This window comes from Salvelinus fontinalis, chromosome 2, assembly GCF_029448725.1.
Source record: "Salvelinus fontinalis isolate EN_2023a chromosome 2, ASM2944872v1, whole genome shotgun sequence".
In the NCBI taxonomy this organism is placed as follows: domain Eukaryota; kingdom Metazoa; phylum Chordata; class Actinopteri; order Salmoniformes; family Salmonidae; genus Salvelinus; species Salvelinus fontinalis.
Window position 1 is genome coordinate 64,011,169 of NC_074666.1, and position 20,546 is coordinate 64,031,714.

Here is a 20,546-nt window from a genome sequence, read left to right on the forward strand (position 1 = left end):
GCCAGCATTCAAAAGTGACCAAAACATCAGCCAGGAAGCATAGGAATGAGAAGTGGTCTGTGGTCACCACCTGCAGAACCATTCCTTTTTTGGGGGTGTCTTACTAATTGCCTATAATTTCCACCTTTTGTCTATTCCATTTGCACAACAGCATGTTAAATCTATTGTCAATCAGTGTTGCTTCCTAAGTGGACAGTTTGATTTCACAGAATTGTGATTGACTTGGAGTTACATTGTGTTGTTTAAGTGTTCCCTTTATTTTTTTGAGCAGTGTATATATATATATATATATATATATATATATATATATACATATACAGCACCAGTCAAAGGTTTGGACACACCTACTCATTTCAGAGTTTTTCTTTATTTTCACTATTATCCACATTGCAGAATAATAGTGAAGACATCAAAACTATGAAATAACACATATGGAATCATGTAGTAAGCAAAAAGGTGTTGAACAAATCAAAATATATTTGAGATTTGAGATAATTCAAAGTAGCTACACTTTGCCTTGATGACAGCTTTGCACACTCTTGGCATTCTCTCAACCAGCTTAATGAGGTAGTCACCTTGAATGCATTTCAATTAATAGGTGTACCTTGTAAAAAGTTAATTTGAGGAATTTCTTTCCTTCTTAATGCGTTTGAGCAAATCAGTTGTGTTGTGACATGGTAGGAAGGGTATACAGAATATAGCCCTATTTGGTAAAAGACAAAGTCCATATTATGGCAAGTACAGCTCAAATAAGCAAAGAGAAACGACAGTCCATCATTACTTTAAGACATCAAGGTCAGTCAATACGGAACATTTCAATAACTTTGAAAGTTTCTTCAAGTGCAGTCGCAAAAACCATCAAACGGTATGATGAAACTGGCTCTCATGAGGACCACCACTGGAAAGAAAGACCCAGAGTTACCTCTGCTGCAGAGGATAAGTTCATTAGAGTTACCAACCTCAGAAATTGCAGCCCAAATAAATGCTTTACAGAGTTCAAGTAACAGAAACATCTCAACATGAACTGTTCAGAGGAGACTGCGTGAATCAGGCCTTCATGGTCGAATTTCTGCAAAGAAACCACTACTAAAGGGCACAAAAAAATAAGAAGAGACTTGCTTGGGCCAAGAAACACGAGCAATGGACATTAGACCGATGGAAATCTCCCCTTTGGTCTGATGAGTCCAAATTTGAGATTTTTAGTTCCAACCGCCAGGGTCTTTGTTAGACGCAGAGTAGGTGAACGGATGATCTCTGCATGTGTGGTTCCCATCGTGACACAGTCAGTGATTTATTTAGAATTCAAGGCACACTTAACCAGCTGGTTTGTGCTTAGTGGGACTATCATTTGTTTTTCAGTAGGACAATGACCCAAAACACACCTCCAGGCTGTGTAAGGGCTATTTGACCAAGAAGGAGAGTGATGGAGTGCTGCATCAGATGACCTGGCCTCCACAATTACCCAACCTCAAACCAATTGAGATGATTTGGGATGAGTTGGACCGCAGAGTGAGGGAAAAGCAGCCACTTGGGTCAAATGTTTCGGGTAGCCTTCCACAAGCTTTCCACAATAAGTTGGGTGAATTTTGGCCCATTCCGCCTGACAGGGCTGGTGTAACTGAATCAGGTTTGTTGGCCTCCTTGCTCGCACACACTTTTTCAGTTCTGCCCACACATTTTCTATAGGATTGAGGTCAGGGATTTGTGATGGCCACTCCATACCTTGACTTTGTTGTCCTTAAGCCATTTTGCCACAACTTTGGAAGTATGCTTGGGGTCATTGTCCATTTGGAAGACCCATTTGCAACCAAGCTTTAACTTCCTGACTGATGTCTTGAGATGTTGCTTCAAGATATCCACATAATTTTCCATCTTCATGATGCCATCTATTTTGTGAAGTGCACCAGTCCATCCTGCAGCAAAGCATCCCCACAACATGATGCTGCCACCCCCATTCCTCATGGTTGGGATGGTGTGCTTCACGGTTGGGATGGTGTTCTTTGGCTTGCTAGCCTCCCCCTTTTTCCTCCAAACATAATGATGCTCATTATAGTCAAACAGATCTATTTTTGTTTCATCAGACCAGAGGACATTTCTCCAAAAAGTACGATCTTTGTTCCCATGTGCAGTTGAAAACCGTAGTCTGGCTTTTTTATGGCGGTTTTTGAGCAGCGGCTTCGTCCTTGCTGAGCAGCCTTTCAGGTTATGTCGATATAGAACTTGTTTTACTGTGGATATAGATACTTTTGTACCTGTTTCCTCCAGCATCTTCACAAGGTCCTTTGCTGTTGTTCTGGGATTGATTTGCACTTTTCGCACCAAAGTATATTCCTCTCTAGGAGACAGAGCACGTCTCCTTCCTGAGAGGTGTGACGGATGCGTGGTCCCATGGTGTTTATACTTGCGTACTATTGTTTGTACAGATGAATGTGGTACGTTCAGGCGTTTGGAAATTGCTCCCAAGAATGAACCAGACTTGTGGAGATCTACAATATTTGTTTTGAGGTCTTGGCTGATTTATTTTGATTTTCCCATGATGTCAAGCAAAGAGGCACTGAGTTTGAAGGTAGGCCTTGAAATACATCCATAGGTACACCTCCAATTGACTCAAATTATCTCAATTAGCCTATCAGAAGCTTCTAAAGCCATGACATAATTTTCTGGAATTTTCCAAGCTGTTTAAAGGCACAGTCAACTTAGTGTATGTAAATTTCTGACCCACTGGAATTGTGATAGTTAATTATAAGTGAAATAATCTGTCTGTAAACAATTGTTGAAAAAATTACTTGTCATGCACAAAGTATATGTCCTAACCGACTTGCCAAAACTATAGTTTGTTAATTAACAAGAAATTTGTGGAGTGGTTGAAAAACGAGTTTTAATGACTCCAACCTAAGTGTATGTAAACTTCCGACTTCAACTGTATATCTGTTGTTCGTCATGTAGATTGAAAGGGGTGTATCTTGGCTATAAAAGACCTTTGTACTTTTGTCTCGGAGCTCTCAACGAATCATCAGAGAGGGTGATTGGTCGACCAGCCATCGCTATTGCAAAGCTCTCACAAATAAAGATTCAGTTTAAGTATAACTGACTTGTGTGATAAGTTTGTCTCTCCTCATTTGATAAAACAGAAATTAGCAACCACAGTGTCCAAACTTTTAACTGGAACTGTATATATGCAGTGCATTCGGAAAGTATTCAGACCCCTTGAGGTTTTCTACATTTTGTTACGTTACAGCGTTATTCTAAAATGGATGAAATCGTTTTTTCCCCCTCATCAATCTTTAATTTAATCTTTATTTAACGAGGCAAGCCAGTTAAGAACAAATTCTTATTTACAATGACGGCCTACCCCGTCCAAACCCTAACCCTGACGACGCTGGGTCAATTATGCGCCGCCCTATGGGACTGCCAATCACAGCGATACAGCCAAGAATCGAACCAGGGTCTGTAGTGACGCCTCTAGCACTGAGATGCAGTGCCTTAGACTGCTGTGCCACTCGGGAGCCAAAATCTACACACAATAGCCCATAATGACAAAGCATAAACAGGTTTTTAGAAAGTTTAGCAAATTTCTTAAAAATACAATTCCTGAAATATCACATTTACAGAAATATTCAGACCCTTTACTCAGTACTTGGTTGAAGCACCTTTGGCAGCGATTACAGCCTTGAGTCTTCTTGGGTATGACGCTACAAGCTTGGCACACCTGTATTTTGGGGAGTTTCTCACATTCTTCTGCAGATCCTCTCAAACTCTGTCAGGTTTGATGGGGAGCGTCACTGCACAGCTATTTTCATGTCTCCCCAGAGATGTTCGATCGGGTTCAGGTCCGGGCGTTGGCTGATCATGTCAACATTAGCTAGCAAGCTAGACAAGTAGTTATCATCGTGAATCACATCGACAATATACCTGCAAATCCTTTTCAATCCTTGTCATATGAAGAGAAATTATAGATAAAACTTATCGGTCCTCTTGCATTAAACATCACACAAGTTGGAAATCACAAATTCAACAATGAGTGGTTTGGAAGGAATCAGTGGCTAACTGCAAGTGATTCAAAGCAATCACTATTTTGCTTCCCCTACCTGCTATTCAGTGGAGTGGGTGTGTGGTCGAAGTCTGGGTTTCTTTTCCAAGCTTAAAAGAATAAACATTCACATGCAACACCATGGGCCAGAAAATGTTGAATACATTGGCTATGCTATCAATCCAGCATGACTTTTGCCACGTTCAAAACAACTGGAAACTCAGAATTGGGAAATCTCAGACTTCAATGAGTTCAAGACAACTGGGAACTCGGAAAAAATGAGCTCCGACTAGGAAAATAAGTTTTGAACGGTCATCCAACTCAGAATTCCAAGTTGGGAACTCTGGCCTCTTTCTAGAGCTCTTTCTATCTTATTTTTTTCTGAGTTCCCCATTGTCTTGAAAGCAACATAAATCCAGAGAATGTCAGACTTTGATAACTAAGTAAATCATGTAATATGCCAGGGAGATATGTATACTGTAGCTAAGAAAGTAATACTAAATGTATGTTGTGTAGTAAGCTGTTAGTAGCCCATGTCTCTCACCCTAATAATTTGGTCACTTTCCCCCTTATAACTTAGCATACCTGGTAGTGCACATGTAGCCCAGAGCCTGAGAAATGTCATCATCGAATATTGAAAGAGCTTTCATTGTCTGCTTATATGCCCCCTTTATTAATACTTTATTGCAAGGGTTGTTGAGTTTGCGCAATGCGCTGTTGGTTGGTATATTCTATATTAAAGTATCCTCATGATTGGTATTTTCCTTCCTTTTAAGACCACATAGGCCTAATAAAATACTTCAAATGGTAAGCTGAGTCTCTCTGTGGTAACTTAAGAGTAAAGCTGAATTTATCTGAACTACCATCTGAATTTGTCAGTCTTCATTTTGAAAGTGCTGAATTAATAGGCCTACCTTGTCGCAGCTCGTTCTCTTGCTTATACTTTGAGCTAATTGTTAATAATAAACATGAATTTACTGAACATGTTTGTGTATGGTTCAAAACTCACTCATTTTGGCATTTCTTATTGAGCGAGAATGCGGTTATCGACTTACACAAATCCACAAGGAGTCAGAAGAAACCACGTCAGCTGTTTTTTTCTAAAGGCAGTAGATGAGGGTGAATGAACTGTTTCGCTGCCAGACAAGGCTCCGCTAATAGCCAGGTGAAGCGGTGGGAAGGATTCAAACCACGGTGCTGAAAAGAAAGCTCTGCTGTTAGGGCCTACATAAAGCTGTCCCTAACAATGTGTGTGCACCATTTATCATCATTACAGTGCAATTCATGTATTTAGTGGCTTTGCTGGCATGCAATAAAAAACATTTGCCCCACCCAGATTCACATGCTAAAATCACCTGTGCACCTTACGCTGTGGACAATGAAAGGCCACTAAAATGTGCAGTTGTCACAATAGTGACAGATCAAGTTGGTGTGCAGATCAAGTTGGTGTGCAATTTGCATGCAGAAATGTCCACCAGAGCTGTTGCCAGAGAATTGAATGTTCATTACCCTACCATAAACCGCCAACGTTTTAAAGAATTTGGCAGGAAGTCAACCCAGGACCTCCACATCTAGCTTCTTCACCTGCTGGATCATCGGTGCTGAGTATTTGTCTGTAATAAAGCCCTTGTGGTGGTAGACCCATTCTGATGGCTGGATCTAATTCCCCAGTGGGTAGGCCTGTGCACACCCATGTGAAATCCAGATTAGGGCCTAAACAATTTGTCATTTTGCTGATTTCCTTCAATGAACTGTAACTGAGTAAATTTAAGTTATTGCATTTATTTGCTTACAAGAGCAGGTTTAGACATCCACTGCCTAAAGACTCAATAACAAACTTCTAATACAAATCAAAACTGTTTTGATGACAAATGGACTCAGATAAGCCAAGTAGTTTAAATCAGTGACTATACGAAGCCTAAAAGGTTTAAGCAAGACTATTTATGAAAATGTTTCTTCAGAGCCAACTGTATTCCAATTGCCAAAAAGACCATGTCAATTTTACCTGAACATAAGTGCAAAAATATAGGACAAGACAAATAATATTTCAGTTTTATTTTTTAAAAAGATGAAAAAAAAAAAAAAGTGATGGTCCACACTCAAAACGTCACATAAAGCAGCAAGGACAAAAAACATAACATGAAACAGTCCGGTCTAACTCATCTCCACCCTGCATAGCCCACACTGGAAATAACCAATCTGAGGTTGACAGCCCCTTCTGGCTGGCAGTCTGGCCATACATTTGTTTCAGATGTGCTGCACTTTGCGCTAGAGGGCAAACCAGGCAGATAATCCAGCAAACAAGGGCCCCTGGGATTGGCTAAACCAATGCTACTGAATGCAGGCAGGGACGACAACAGGTTAGAGGGATCTCGTTTATTCCAACACTGGCAAGAGTGGATGCTTTGTGGTCCCAATAAACCATACATCTTCAGGTCTATCACTAAGGTACACTGGGCTTAACTCCCCTCTAATTAAAACATGTTTGCTTTTCTTAGTAGGGGGCTCTAATGAAGTCTGATTGCTAGAACAGGGAACAGCTTGAGCAAAGACCGATCTGAATTGGGAAAATTATAACTGCTCCATGGTTAGACTACATCACCCACACCTGCTGGATGAGAAAAAACTGCGTACGGTCAGTCTAGTGAAAGGGGGGGGGGGGGTCATCAGCACAGAGCTATCCAATCAGACATGATTCAAGATAGGCTGAATGGTAGTCAGATATCACAGCTACAACTGCTTTTTACAGCCTGGAGAGGATTTCCTCCAATTACGCTCATTTGGAATTTAAAATACACCAATGGCGGACTTGCACCCCCCCCAAACAGACAATATAATTGGCTGGCGGGGGGGGACAAACCTGCCACAGGAGGCGCTTCTTATGAAAACAGGGGGGGGGGGGGGGGGGGTCTGCCATGTCAACAAGATCCGTGACTGTACAACAGAGGCCAATGTGACTGAACAATAACACTATGTACAGGCAGGTGAGGGGGTCAGTGTGTGTGCGTTGAGTTTAAGCACATGCTAAGATCACGATCTGAACAGACATAAGCACATGTAAAAACATGATTTCAGTGACTATTGCACAATAAGTCGTCATGTCTTTCCACTGGTCTTTTAGTCGTTTTAAACCTCAGAACTGATCAAACATTACAAGAAAGCAAGACAGAATATTTCAAACATTGCTTAGGAGTACTAGTCAAGTTCTGGAGGATGAGAATTAAGTGATCATACAGACACACACTGACCCCTGATCTTCCTTCAGCACTCCCCCGTTCACAAACACACAATGGGGTGTGGGAGAAGAGGGCACCTAACGCATTCTGTACTCTGAGGTCTTGGACACCTCACAGAGCTGACCCTTGAAGTCTATGTCAACGGTGAAGTCCAGGTCTCTCTGCAAACAAAAAATAGATACAGAAACAGGTTAAAAACAGGACACTGGATAAACACCCAGCTTTAAACCAAAGAACAGTACGGAACACCATGAGACAGAACAGAGAAAAGTAATCATTTCTAGTTTGGGAAAATTATACCCAGGAAAAATAGGAGGGGTACAGAGACTTACAAGACACTCAAACCAACAGATGGTATAAAAAAAAGGGTGAGCTTGGAGACTAAAAAGGTGTCCTAACAAACTTAGATTTTTCCTCTTACGTTGTTTTTGACATTGGGCTTCATGTTGATGTTTCCGAAAATCTCCTCTCCAGTCTTCACAGTCAGATAGTCGTCCAGGTAGAATACAGTCTGCTTCCAGTGGGTATAGGGGGACTCTGGACCTGGGGAGGAGAAACAGGACAGCTTTAATATGACTTCAGGTAACAAAAAACATCCCTTAAAAATCAGATAGAAACTAGTGCAGAAACGGACATACATTTATTCTCAATTATTGATGACTTGCGCTGTCATTTACCATATACTTAATTTGAGGATTCAGTGAACAAATCTATTACTGTGGTGCAGACGGTTTACTGGGGGGGGGGGGGGGGGGGGAGACTTGAGCCTAGACTCACTGGTGGAGAAGCCCGTCCTCTTGTGACAGCGCGTGAACTCGATGTTGAAGTAGGTGACGAGAGCGTGGATGTAGTCATTCCTCTTCACCTGCAGGCAGAAGGGCGAGGTGAAGGACAGGTCGTCGATCTTCACTGTGTAGATGTCCACCTCCTGGGGACAAAGTGGAGGGGGGGGGGGGGGGGGGGGGGGCGACAACGTGAGACTCCGATGACAAGAAATGCAAAATCCTGTTTGAACTGGTGGGATTAAGTGGAGATGTGGTGCCGACACGAAAAGTCACAATAGGTTCAGTCAAGTAATCAGATTCCAAGTGGGGTCACAGAACCGTGTGTATTGGGGGAGACTGCTGAGTGTGATTGAATCACCTTGATGAGGCAGGCGCTGCTGACCAGCTGTTTGGGGTCCACCACATCCACCAGGGGCTCCTTGATGGCCACCTCCTTGATGCAGGACATATCAAAACCGTACACATTCTCCCACCCTGTTACAAAGATATGGGGTTACCACCACACCTGGGCAGATAAAGTTTAAAAATGTACTTGATAGTAAATTATTGTCTGGGCATTAGTCTTTCCTTACAAAAAACATGGTTGGCTTTGCTAGGTCTAGAAGTGCACACTTCAAAGTCCAGACTTGTTAGCTAGCTAGAGCAGAGCTGATATGGATAACTATAACAAGGGTGGCAGGTAGCCTAGCGATTAGAGGCAAACCAGCAAGGGTTGACAGTTCGATTCCTGGAGGGTTGCTGTTATCAAATTCTAGATGTCATTGCACAAGGCACTTAACTCCCCAGGGACCCAGTGTGGCATCTCCCGCAACTATCCAAAACCTATGCATCTTTTGGAGCAATTGGATTAAAAGCAATAGTGAAATTTGGGTTGGACCTTGTGCAATCGACCAATACAGTGATCTTAATAAAAGCACAGTACAAGTAAATGTTTTTTCCCGAATTGTTGCTGATGAGTCTAAAATATGCTTTTGGCTCCTTTGACTGACTCAACCATGAGCGTTATCTGAATCTGCTTTGATAAGGGCCGCGACAGTCCTTCACCACAGAAACGAATGACAAAGTCCCTTTACTATCTCCTCTTGAACCAAAAACATGGGTACAACGCTGGCCAATTCGCACCAACTACATTACCCCAAAATTTAGAGGAATTCTCACAGTGGATTTTATAGTCCTTGTACTGTCTGTCCTCAATGGCTGTGACATACAGGGTAGCCCTGTCTGGGAAAATCAGGCCCTCTGGTTTCTGGGAGACAGAAAGGGAGAGGGGAAAAGAGCATGGCATGTTAATACACTTAGCAGGCTATTCAGAGGCCTGACATTTAGTGGCTCTGGAATCATGGCACAATGACTGCTTGTGGTGTGTGCACGTCAGTCTGCGTGGGATGTTGAGCCTCCAAAGAGGGAATCCAACTCCAGACAGAAAGTAACTAATCAAATACACTTCAAAATTGCATAATTTGATCTGACTGAATATTGATACAGCACACATTTATCCATGGTAAGGAAAACAGTTGAGTTTTAGAGTTCACACCAGTGCTATATTATCTGAAATGTTCCCAATAGGTCAACCCAGCATGGTGCTGACGAGACCCACTGGAATGAGGTTTACTTTATGGTCAATTCCACAGCAAGTCAGGAACTTGATCTCCTAAAAGCCTTGGTATATGACCAAACAGTTTAACACATGCCACTTGTTCCTGAAGATTTCAATATATAGAGAGCAATTAAGACATTCAAACAAGCATTTAAGTCCATTCCATAATGTACTAATTAAATATACTGACAGGAACATACCAGCCACTTGTCCCTGGCGTAGATGACAGTGTTGAGCATTGACTCATAGAAGAGGCAGTAGCCCATCCACTCTGAGATGATAATGTCAACTCCCTCTACAGGTAGGTCCACCTCCTCCACCTTCCCCTTGATGATAGTCACAACTGAATGGGGAGAAAATAGGGATGAGTTACAACTAAATAGCCATAACATTACCTCAGGCCAGGTTGAACCATCGTAAAGGACAAGGGTGACTGAAATCTGAAGTGGCAGGGGGAAAGTATTGACTTACTGTGGTCCATTTTGTTGGCCTTGACGATCTTCACAGCATAGTCAGAAATACTGCTGCACTCAATCTGAAAACACAAAAGCAGAGATTAGAGAGCAGGCCTTTGAGTGTATCAAGTAATGACAACTAACCAGAACCATGGTGTCCTTTTGCGAACCCATCAAAGCAACTGTAGCCTACTGGGAATTCATGAGCTTTTCTATGTGTTCATTTCAAAGCAAATAAAACAGGTCTTGATGCAAAGCATTCACATCTGTGAGATATAAACAGGTATGCCTTACACAATATGGTATGACAATGGGGACATATCACACAAAGAATGGTGAAGCTGCATCACAAGTTCTGAAAGTACTAAAGACTTGACAGTGCGTGGCAGTAAATGAGGTATGAGTCTCCTCCCCGTTCACAAACAAGGTAGGGTTACTTACGCCTATGACTTTCTTAGCACCAGCTTTGGCTGCAAACATGCAGAGGATGCCAGTCCCACTGCCCACATCCAACACCACCTTATCCTTGAACAGGTGCTTGTTGTGGAACATTGAGTTCCTGTAGGTCAGGGTGCGCACTTCATCTTTCAGCATCTCCTACAGAGCAGGACATGAGATTAGTTAAGGCAACGCTTACCAAGGTCTGTCACTCCAACTGGGATATATACACATGCTTGAACATTTGACAATGTACCACCCATCTCAATGGCCTCATTGTATTTTTCAGATGTGATGACCACAATTCAGTTTATAGCAGTGTGGCATGGGTCTTTACATTTCAACCAACTTGTGGTACCAATTTCCTCACCAAACAAACATTTAAATGACAATTCTCCTTTTTCCGAAAATACCTACCTCATGGATACCGAAGTGGGCATATGAGTCAAAGTAGTAGTCCTTAGAAGTCATGTCTTCTGCTGCAGGCTTGGCCGAGCTCTCCCCCTGAGAAATCTCACCAAAAGAGATACCAGTCACAACCAACCCCAGACTGGCAATGACCATTTGACACGTACGAAGGTTGTCCAGCCAAACCAGTTACAGCCAAGAAGAACATGCCGATATAAAATGACCATTGAATAGATGGTTTAGTAATTACTTTAAGTTGCTCAAAAAAATAAATGTTAATGGGACAATACTTCAAACGATTTAGTTAGATTTGCGAGTACGGGTGTGTGGTGTGTTCAATTCACGTAGTTGTAACTAAGCCCAAGTTCAGTGCATGTAGTATTATTTTCTCCGAGCACAAAGGGGGAGAGAAAGCACATGGTGATTTAGGCCTTCACTTACTTACATGTAACGTTGGGACAGCAACTAAAAAAGTAGAAACAGGTAATCGAATGGCGCGCACTGAACATAACGTTACTAGCGAGCTCCACTAATTAATTAAATGAGATATGCTTTATTCAAGGATTGGCAGGACATAAACTAGCTATAAAAAAAAAAGCTAGTTAAAATAGTTAATAACTCATCCTGGGCTGCCGGCTAGGTAACGTTAGAAGCACAGATTAGAAATACCTAGTTAACACCAATGACTACCAATTATTTATGTATGTAGTATATGTTGTATCGAAACGCATTTGATTGATTAAAACGGACCTTGGGCTACATAAATAAAATGCCGGCAAATTGAGCCAGATTTGCTTTGTGAAACGCTAGTTAGCATTGCTAACCTAGCACCCATGCGGTCTAAACCCAAAGTGCGAGTTAGCGATGGCTCACAACATATACTTCTGTCATTACTGATCAATTTCCCAAATGTATTCATAATTCAGTGACTAGAATTATATATGACAACCGCGTATGGACATTAAGAGTTTGCTGTGCTAGCAAACACGTGACGACAAAATGAATGAGCCTCGCCGTGTAGGGTGCCTGGCTAAAATGGATGCTTTGATAGTGAAGTGCGTGTGTTCTCTGAACTAACAGGCTCCGCGGCCTACAATGACATTGGAAATATAGTTACTTTAGCTTAGTGAAAATACGTACATTTCAAGCTACAGAAACAAATTATACGTGGTTTAAAATGTGTTACACCGCTACTCGACCACACCACTGCGCTTACCTCCATTCTGTCCGTAGTCTCCGCCATTTCAATTCCGTGTGGGCATGGACGCAGACGTACAGTGGTATTAAAACGCACACCTTTGAGCCCCCACCCTTTGACGCAAAATACGGTTCCTGATTGGATCCGTGTTGATGGCACCTCCCAAACGACAGCCCCAGTTTCGCATAAATATTTCTCATTGGTTCACACTTTAACCTCAAATTCATCTATGATTGTGGTTGGCTAAAACTGCTGCAATTCTGTCCAAGGAAAGGTTATTGGATTAAGATCTTTGCTTAATCTATCAAACAAACAAAATGTAGGCAATGCTCGTCAATAACTAAGTATATGACCACTAGGGGCTCCCGAGTGGCGCAGCGGTCGTACGCTTCGAACACACCGACAGTGCGTTTGTGCAAAATAAACCCAGAAAAAAGAAACGACCCTTTTTCAGGACCCTGTCTTTCAAAGATAATTCGTAAAAATCCTAATAACTTCACAGATCTTCATTGTTAAGGGTTTAAACACTGTTTCCCATGCTTATTAAATGAACAATAAACAATTAATGAACATGCACCTGTGAAACATAATTAAGACACTAACAGCTTACAGACAGTAGGCAATTAAGGTCACAGTTATGAAAACTTAGAACACTAAAGAGGCCTTTCTACTGACTCTGAAAAACACCAAAAGAAAGACGCCCAGAGTCCCTGCTCATCTGCGTGAACGTGCCTTAGGCATGCTGCAAAGAGGCATAAGGACTGCAGATGTGGCCAGGGCAATACATTGAAATGTCCTTACTGTGGGACGCCTAAGACAGCGCTACAGGGAGACAGGACGGACAGCTGATCGTCCTCGCAGTGGCAGACCACGTGTAACAACACCTGCACAGGATCGATACATCCGAACATCACACCTGCACGACAGGTATAGGATGGCAACAACAACTGCCCGAGTTACACAAGGAACGCACAATCCCTCCATCAGTGCTCAGACTGTCCGCAACAGGCTGAGAGAGGCTGGACTGAGGGCTTGTAGGCCTGTTGTAAGGCAGGTCCTCACCAGACATCACTGGCAACTGGACCAGACGGGACTGGCAAAAAAATGCTCTTCACTGACGAGTCATGGTTTTGTCTCACCAGGGGTGATGGTCAAATTCACGTTTATCGTTTAAGGAATGAACATTACACCGAGGCCTGTACTCTGTTCAGGGACACATTATTAAATTTCTGTTAGTCACGTATGTCATAGTTGTTGGCAAGTCAGTTAATTAAGGACAAATTATTTATCATTTACAATGATGGCCTACCCCAGCCAAACCCTAACCCAGATGACACTGAGCCAATTGTGCACCGCACTACAGGACTCCCAATCACGGCCGGTTGTGATACAGCCTGGAATCGAACCAGGGTCTATAGTGACACCTCTAGCACTGAGATGCAGTACCTTAGACCGCTGCGCCACTCCGGAGCCCCACTTGCAATTGCAAATGTTCTTATGCACCTTTATTTGAACAGGGAAGCGTTGCAGTGGAGCCAACAGGCTAGGGACACTGAAGCAAATATGGTATCAGGGGTGTCAAGGGATTTTAAGTCCACCAATGCTCTGGAAAACTGGCCCTAAAAGAGTCAGAACAGATCTTCAGTTGGAGGTCTCCTCTGAAAGATGGAAATATTGACCACCACCTTTCCCAGAGGACGATAACACTCACAAAAATAGATAATTAACCTGACCATGACACATCATCAAATCAATGTATTTCACATTACAATTGGTAATAAATAAGTTTTAAAAACTGGGTTTCATTGGTATGCTCAATATTAGGCTTTAGTTTCAATTTAGTCAAGCGCTTCATTTGCTAAATATTTGCAGAAAGTGCAGAGCAGACATTATTGATGAGGCTTAGCAGTAGAACTAGCTAGTAACATTGAGCATTGACTAGAGAAAAGTTAGGCCGTCGTTGTAAATATTCATTTGTTCTTAAGTGACTTGCCTAGTTAAATAAAACTTCAATAAGATTAAAAGAAAGGTGAAAGGCAAAGGATGGACACATTTATATGGGGGTCAAGAAACCAACTTACTTCAGTTAAAAAGCCAGACTCCATTTATAAAACAATTGTATTATTTCTCTCAAATCTTTGTCATTAAAATAATATGCCATGTAAAAAATGCACTTAAACTGATTTAAATATGGCAGATTTTGTGCCACCCAAGGGTCCAACTTTGAGATGAGCAAATCGTCAACATTCCACCAATCAGTTATTGTGTTTGTCGTGAACAACATTAGTGTGAGAAACAAACGTGAAATCGGCGGTTCGCCATCAAAATAAAAGTCCCCCATTGAAACTGATTCAAACTGAAAAAAAATAGTATAGTCATGGCACAATTGGACTAGATAATTCAACAAAAAAAGGTTGGAATGTTGTTATGTATATATATATATATATATATTTAATTGTATTTATTTTTTACCCCTTTTTCTCCTCAATTGGTAGTTACAGTCCTGTCCCATCGCTGCAACTTCCATACGGACTCAGGAGAGGCGAAGGTCGAGGGCCGTGCGTCCTCCGAAACACAATCCAGCCAAGTCACACTGCTTCTTGACACAACACCCGGAAGCACCAATGTGTCAGAGGAAACATCTTACACCTGGTGACCGTGTCAGCGTGCATTGCGCCCGACCCGTCACAGGAGTTGCTAGTGCATGATGTGACAGGAACATCCCTGCCGGCCAAACCCTCCCCTAACCCGGAAGCAGCTGCGACAGAGCCTGGACTCGAACCAGGTTCTCTCGTGGCACAGCTAGTGACTTAGACAACTGCGCCCCTCGGGGGACCTCTGTTATATATATATATAAATAATTGCAATTCAGAATTGCATTGGGGGCATACTTATATATACTGTCCAGCCTAACCTATGGATTGTGCACCAATGAAATGGTGTATCAACCTACTCAGTGACACCCACAGAACACAACTATGTAGAGTTTACACAAATATTAGCATCTTAGCTCTTATTGCAGGATTTTGATTGTGGGAAATCCCCTTTCCAGTCGGTGTATTGTGTGTATCGGCCATTCACATTGAACTGTACAGCCTAACCTATGGATTGCGAGAGAGGGAAGACCGTTTTTCACCTGATGGCGAAACTCGAGTCGTTCTGGCTCTGCATCTGCCTCATGCACAAATTGATGTTGTTCCTACAACCAAAGAATGTGAATATTCTTCAATATTAAAATGGACATGACGAGCTGCTAATAATAATAAAAATGCATGGCTATTGATACACTTGGCTACTCATTCAATGCAGCTGCAGCGCAAGTGGAAGTAAGGACATGAGCGTTTTAGGTTTTGTAATAGTGTTGAATAAAAACAGTGCTGAATAGAAACAAACATGAACTCACTCATAAAAACAGCAGCTCTTGCTGTATTCTTTGACAGTCTCTCCACGGGTCATTGTTTTAAAAGCTGTAGACAGTGTGATTTGAGCTATCCGATTGGCCTGCGCAGTAGGCACATTCGATTTACACACAGATCTCCCGGTCCTCCAGGCAGGCAGAGTTTGTCTTTTCAGACAAATTAAATGGTTAAATAATGGTAACACTTTGCCTACCCGGTGCCAGGGCTTCTGAATTAAGTGCACCGACCGCCAACAGTGCAACACAAATAATAAAAAGAAGGAGCGCAAGCCTTTATCATTGGCTTTTCTACAGAAACGTTTGATTATCGACTAGGAATGCCTTGAAGATCGATAAGGTAATTGATGACCACTGGTTTCAGCTGTACAGTGCAATATGAATGTCCAATACACACAATAGACAGACTGGGAGGTCGATTTCCCACATTCAAAGTCCTGCAATAAGAGCTAAGATGCTAATATTTGTGAGTGTCACTGAATAGGCTGATAGATTAGATTACATTAGTTTATTAGTCAGATGCACAGGGTTGCAGAGGTAGGAAGTCTGGGGGGCAGGAGGGGGACAGGGAGATTATGTAGCTGCCTAGTGGTGACTATTCAGCAGCCTGGTGGTCTGGGGGTAGAAGCTATTGGCCAGTCTCACAGTTTTTGCCATGATGCTACTATATTGCCCACGTCTGAGTAATGGAATAGGCTGTGGCTCGGGTTTTGAGGTCCTTGATGATCTTCTTTGCCTTCCTGCGACACCTGGTGTTGTTGGGGTCTTGGAGGTTCAGGCAATGTGCACCCAATGGTGCGTTTGGCTGAGCGTACCACACTCTGTACAGCCTTGCGGTCAACAGCGGTAGAGTTGCCCTACCGAGGTTGTGAAACAGCCATATGCTCTCGATGGAGTTCCTGTGAAAAACTGCGAGGGCCCTCGGGACAGGCCAAATTTCTTCAGCTTCCTGAGGTTGAAGAGTCGCTGTTGCGCCTTCTTAACAACGATGTCAGTCTGGTTTGACCGTTTCAGTTCCTCTGAGATTTGTACGTCAAGGAACTTGACATTTTTGACCATCTCCAGGTGGCTTCATTGATGAGGATGGAGCAGCCTGGTTCCTTCTGAAGACCACAATCAGGGGACGGCCCGTCAGGAAGTCCAGGACCCAGTTGCATTGTGAGGAGTTCAGCCCCATGGCTGTGAGCTTTGTGGTGAGCTTAGAGGGCACTATGGTGATACCCCATTTCATGGGTGTACAATCCATAGGTTAGGCTGCACAGTGAAATATGAATTGTCAATATACAGGCTGACTGGGGGGGCTTAATATTGCTCATTTCAGTGGTTTCAGAGTCCCGCAATAAGAGCTAAGATGCTAATATTTTTGTCAACTTTTTGGGGTCAAATTAACTAATAATTGTCTTTTGTTGAATTTATATAACAACATTCCAACCTTGTTTAGCATTATCTAGTCCATAACTGAGGCATGATTTCACAATTTTTATTTGTTTTCATCAGTTTCAATGGGGGGACTTTTATTTTGAAGGCGAACCGCCGATTCCACTATTGTTGCTCACGCGAATGTTGTTCACAACACACTGGTGAGCACGAGACTAGGGAAAAAGAAGTGCCAGAGTCTGCGCAAAACGAACACGTCTAGTGGTCGCGCTGCTTGTGCTGTCACGAGCCTTGTTCAAGGCTACCGAGTAGCGAATTGACATAAATTATTGACGACATCGAATTGTCTTCGTTTAGCCATCAGACACACGTCATTATTGGAATAGATACATCGTGGAAATAAGATTGTGTGCTGACTGATCACGGTCAACTGGTGATGTTTTCCAACATTTGATATAGCTAGCTAGCCAGCTAACGTTAGCTGTTTAGCTAGCTTGCCGTGCGTGACTCACTGACAGCCAAAGATCAGACCGAGTCGCTATTTTTTGTCATTCTGCTTTTTCTCTGATACCTGTATATATAACTTTTATATATTTAGCGGGTAAATATAGTTAGTTACAACTGAGTGTACTTTAACGGTCATCTGGTCGTGAACGAAGGGAAGGTTTGAATGAATTTGCTAGCCAGCGGAAACGTCGGCTAGTTAACACGGATACACTTGGAGTAACCAATACTGCTAACTTGCTGAGTTGATCCACGGCACTGCCATCCAAACTAGCTAATCTACATAGCTAGCAAATGTGCTAGCAAGCTATTATAAACGTGCTATTTTTGGTAAAACGCCAAGGGAAAGAAACTGTTAAAAGTTGGTTAGCTGGCTAACTAGCTAGGAAACAAGGTAACATACACTGTACTGTAACACCTTAACGCCAGCTGACGTTTGATAGCTGACGGTCGACAATTAATTTTCTACGAGAAAGGCCGGAGTGAGGACAGAGAAACGAGTAAAAATGCCGGCTGTGTCGAAGGGAGATGGGATGCGCGGATTAGCGGTGTTCATTTCGGACATACGGAATTGTAAGTGTATTTTTTTCCATCATTAATTAGCTTTTCAACGTGCCATGTTATTATAAACATTTGCAGGGTGGACGACATTTGGTCGACAGACATTTGTTTGCAAGTGTGCCCTGAAATGTATTGGTGAATAGTGAAATATCTAGCTAACCTAGATGGTAAGGAGATAGGAGGTTATAGCTATGGAGAGGTCATTCGCGGTCACAGTTGCTGCTGCACCGCATCCCTTTTCCATTTGCGCTGCCTACTAGTGTGCTTGTGATGATACACGGTCGACCGTGATGATGTGTTGTGTGTCCAACTCGTAGCATACTACTAGGCCGCTACTCATTAGATGTTGCCGCTGCTGTTCACGTCACCTGCACCAGAACAGAAGCAGGGTAACTGACTGTTGATATCGCGACGGGCCACCAGGGTCAATTTTGTTCTTTTTTGTGTGATTGTGATAATACACTTATCAGGCAGTCGCATAGGGCGAAATGAAGCAGGACTGGATGGACAGTTATGTTGTATCGCTGTTCAGATATAACGTTACAGTAGCTAACCAACCAGTTGAACGACTGGGTCGATTATAATTGGTCGCCACTCGCAGCATAGTAGTCGATCATGTGTTTGCGCCTACCTAGTTTAATTCCATTAATGTATTGTTAATAGTTGGAATAGTATACACATGTTGCTAATGCAGTTTTTCTAATTATAGGCCTGGCCTAAGCTGAGTGCATTGTCTGTCATAGCGCACACATACACACATGATCCATACATTATACATTTATTGTGCGTGATACTGCCATTTTTCATAGCCACTGTCATGATAGGGCAGAATACTCTTTCTCACTCACTCAAAATACACACACAAACAGCACACACACACACCTTGTGCACATTAACCCTTATGGGAAAAAAGATTGCAGTCAGAGTGCAGTAAAACTGTAGTAAGAGTGCAGTATAACTGCATTATGCTGCAAACACTGGGTCCAATATACCTTTTTTTACTGCAATTATTCTGCAATAAAAATACCACAGTCAACTGCAGTTAGTGAACTTTTACTGCAGTTTCAAACCGGCAATATTTTTTTTTGTAAGGGAAAATGCAAGTGTTTAGAATACTAGACAGTGTCTCGCTTACAGCCTCCAACTGTTTCATGTAAAGCTGGCCCTTACAAAAAAAAGTGCAGTGACAGCAGTCAACTGTGGTATTTTGGATGCAGTTATACTGCAGTCTAACTGCAGTTACACTTCAAAATTATTGCAGTAAATAAAAATGTTATTTTGGATGTGGTATACTGCAGTTATACTGCAGTGTACTTCTGTTATACTGTGCTCTGACTGCAATCTTTTTTTTCGTAAGGGGGCATTTAGGGTACCTTGCCCCTCCTCTTTCAAACATGATAAACAACAGAAAACCAAAAACAGGACTTGAAAAGGTTGCAAGACTGCTAGTGTTTATGTGGGGTTAACATGAGATTGATTTGGAATAGACTGCTGTCTGAGATCACAATATGACATCTTAGTAGTCTAGATCGAAAAGTTGGAAAACTCAAACAGCACACACCATACCTTAGTCTAGTGTCTAAACTGCAATGGCAATGACTGCCTCTATTTGAAATGGACACAGTCACACACTAATATCTTGACTTTCACCCTTATTCACACCCTCCCCGTCCCTCCTCTGTCACACCTATTGTCCTTTTTCCATCAGTCCCCCTGACTTGTACAGTATGGCTTTTCTCTCGTCAACACAATCAACACAATAGTAATGACATGGTGTATGAGTATCTTTTTAATTACAGCTGCAAAGGCCTACACGATGCAACCCTGTATAAAGCTAGCTCAGCCATGATAGTTTTATTGTCCAATCGCAGTTGTTGTCTATGTAAAGGATTTTAATGTTTTCATCCTCCCCAGGGCCAGGAGTTTGTCCACGTTTTTGTTTTACAATATGACCTAATTAGAAAAAATCTGGTCCATATAAATATAAAACCATATAAAAAATATAAAAAATATAAAACTCATATAAAACCACTTTTTACAGCTGATTTATTACTATGACATATGCTACAACTACTGTCCAGAGTTGGTTATCTTAGCCTACTGAGTTCAAATGCCTTCTGTTTAATTTGTATGTATTTATTTATGTATGTATATTCTTTTACTGCTCTAGAGGGATATAACTATTGTTTAGATGGTCTTATTTACTATAATGTATTGATTTATACCTTACATTTTTTTCACTCTTTATGCGATGCACGCTGCAGAGAACACCGGAAGAAGAATTGTCACTGAATTATTGTAATGTTTGTTTCTGTCAATTAATCCCATAAGGGATGGGTTGCCAATTGGCAAATTGACACAAAATGAAATTTAATTCATTCACCAGATCAGTAAAAACTGGGCCCAAGGAAAACAATTCCCCCTCAACCACCCTGGGACCTATGGTGCCACCTCTAAAATCATCACACAATGTTACAAATGAAAAAACATATCCTGTTTGTATGATCTACGTACATTGGTGGTGGGGATGGGCTTTGATAGT

The 20,546-nt window shown here is 42.1% G+C and overlaps 2 protein-coding genes across 7 annotated transcripts in view; one reads left to right on the forward strand and one right to left on the reverse strand.

Moving 5' to 3' along the window:
* Positions 1 to 6,070: 6,070 nt before the first annotated feature.
* Positions 6,071 to 12,271, reverse strand: LOC129823216 (protein arginine N-methyltransferase 1). 4 transcript variants are annotated; one of them, XM_055882090.1, is made up of 10 exons: positions 12,166 to 12,271; positions 10,959 to 11,045; positions 10,545 to 10,700; positions 10,120 to 10,183; positions 9,849 to 9,991; positions 9,186 to 9,297; positions 8,410 to 8,525; positions 8,044 to 8,194; positions 7,688 to 7,809; positions 6,071 to 7,427 (listed from the first exon to the last, which is right to left on the reverse strand). In XM_055882090.1, exons 1-10 carry the CDS (start codon positions 12,190 to 12,192, stop codon positions 7,344 to 7,346), a joined length of 1,062 nt encoding a protein of 353 aa, XP_055738065.1. In that variant the 5' UTR covers positions 12,193 to 12,271; the 3' UTR covers positions 6,071 to 7,343. The 4 variants fall into 4 exon arrangements, with proteins under 4 accessions (XP_055738065.1, XP_055738061.1, XP_055738078.1 ...); XM_055882086.1 differs by having other exon boundaries at positions 10,959 to 11,054; XM_055882103.1 differs by having other exon boundaries at positions 9,210 to 9,297; positions 12,166 to 12,270.
* A 4,885-nt stretch (positions 12,272 to 17,156) lies between these two features.
* LOC129823229 (AP-2 complex subunit alpha-2-like) overlaps positions 17,157 to 20,546 on the forward strand; it is a 53,524-nt gene continuing 50,134 nt past the window's right edge. For 2 of the 3 annotated variants that reach the window (XM_055882114.1, XM_055882130.1), the window contains exon 1: positions 17,157 to 18,016. In XM_055882114.1, the coding sequence (XP_055738089.1) occupies positions 17,950 to 18,016 (67 nt within the window). In that variant the 5' untranslated portion in view covers positions 17,157 to 17,949. The remainder of the gene's footprint in view (positions 18,017 to 20,546) is intronic. The other variant, XM_055882120.1, reaches the window with a different exon arrangement.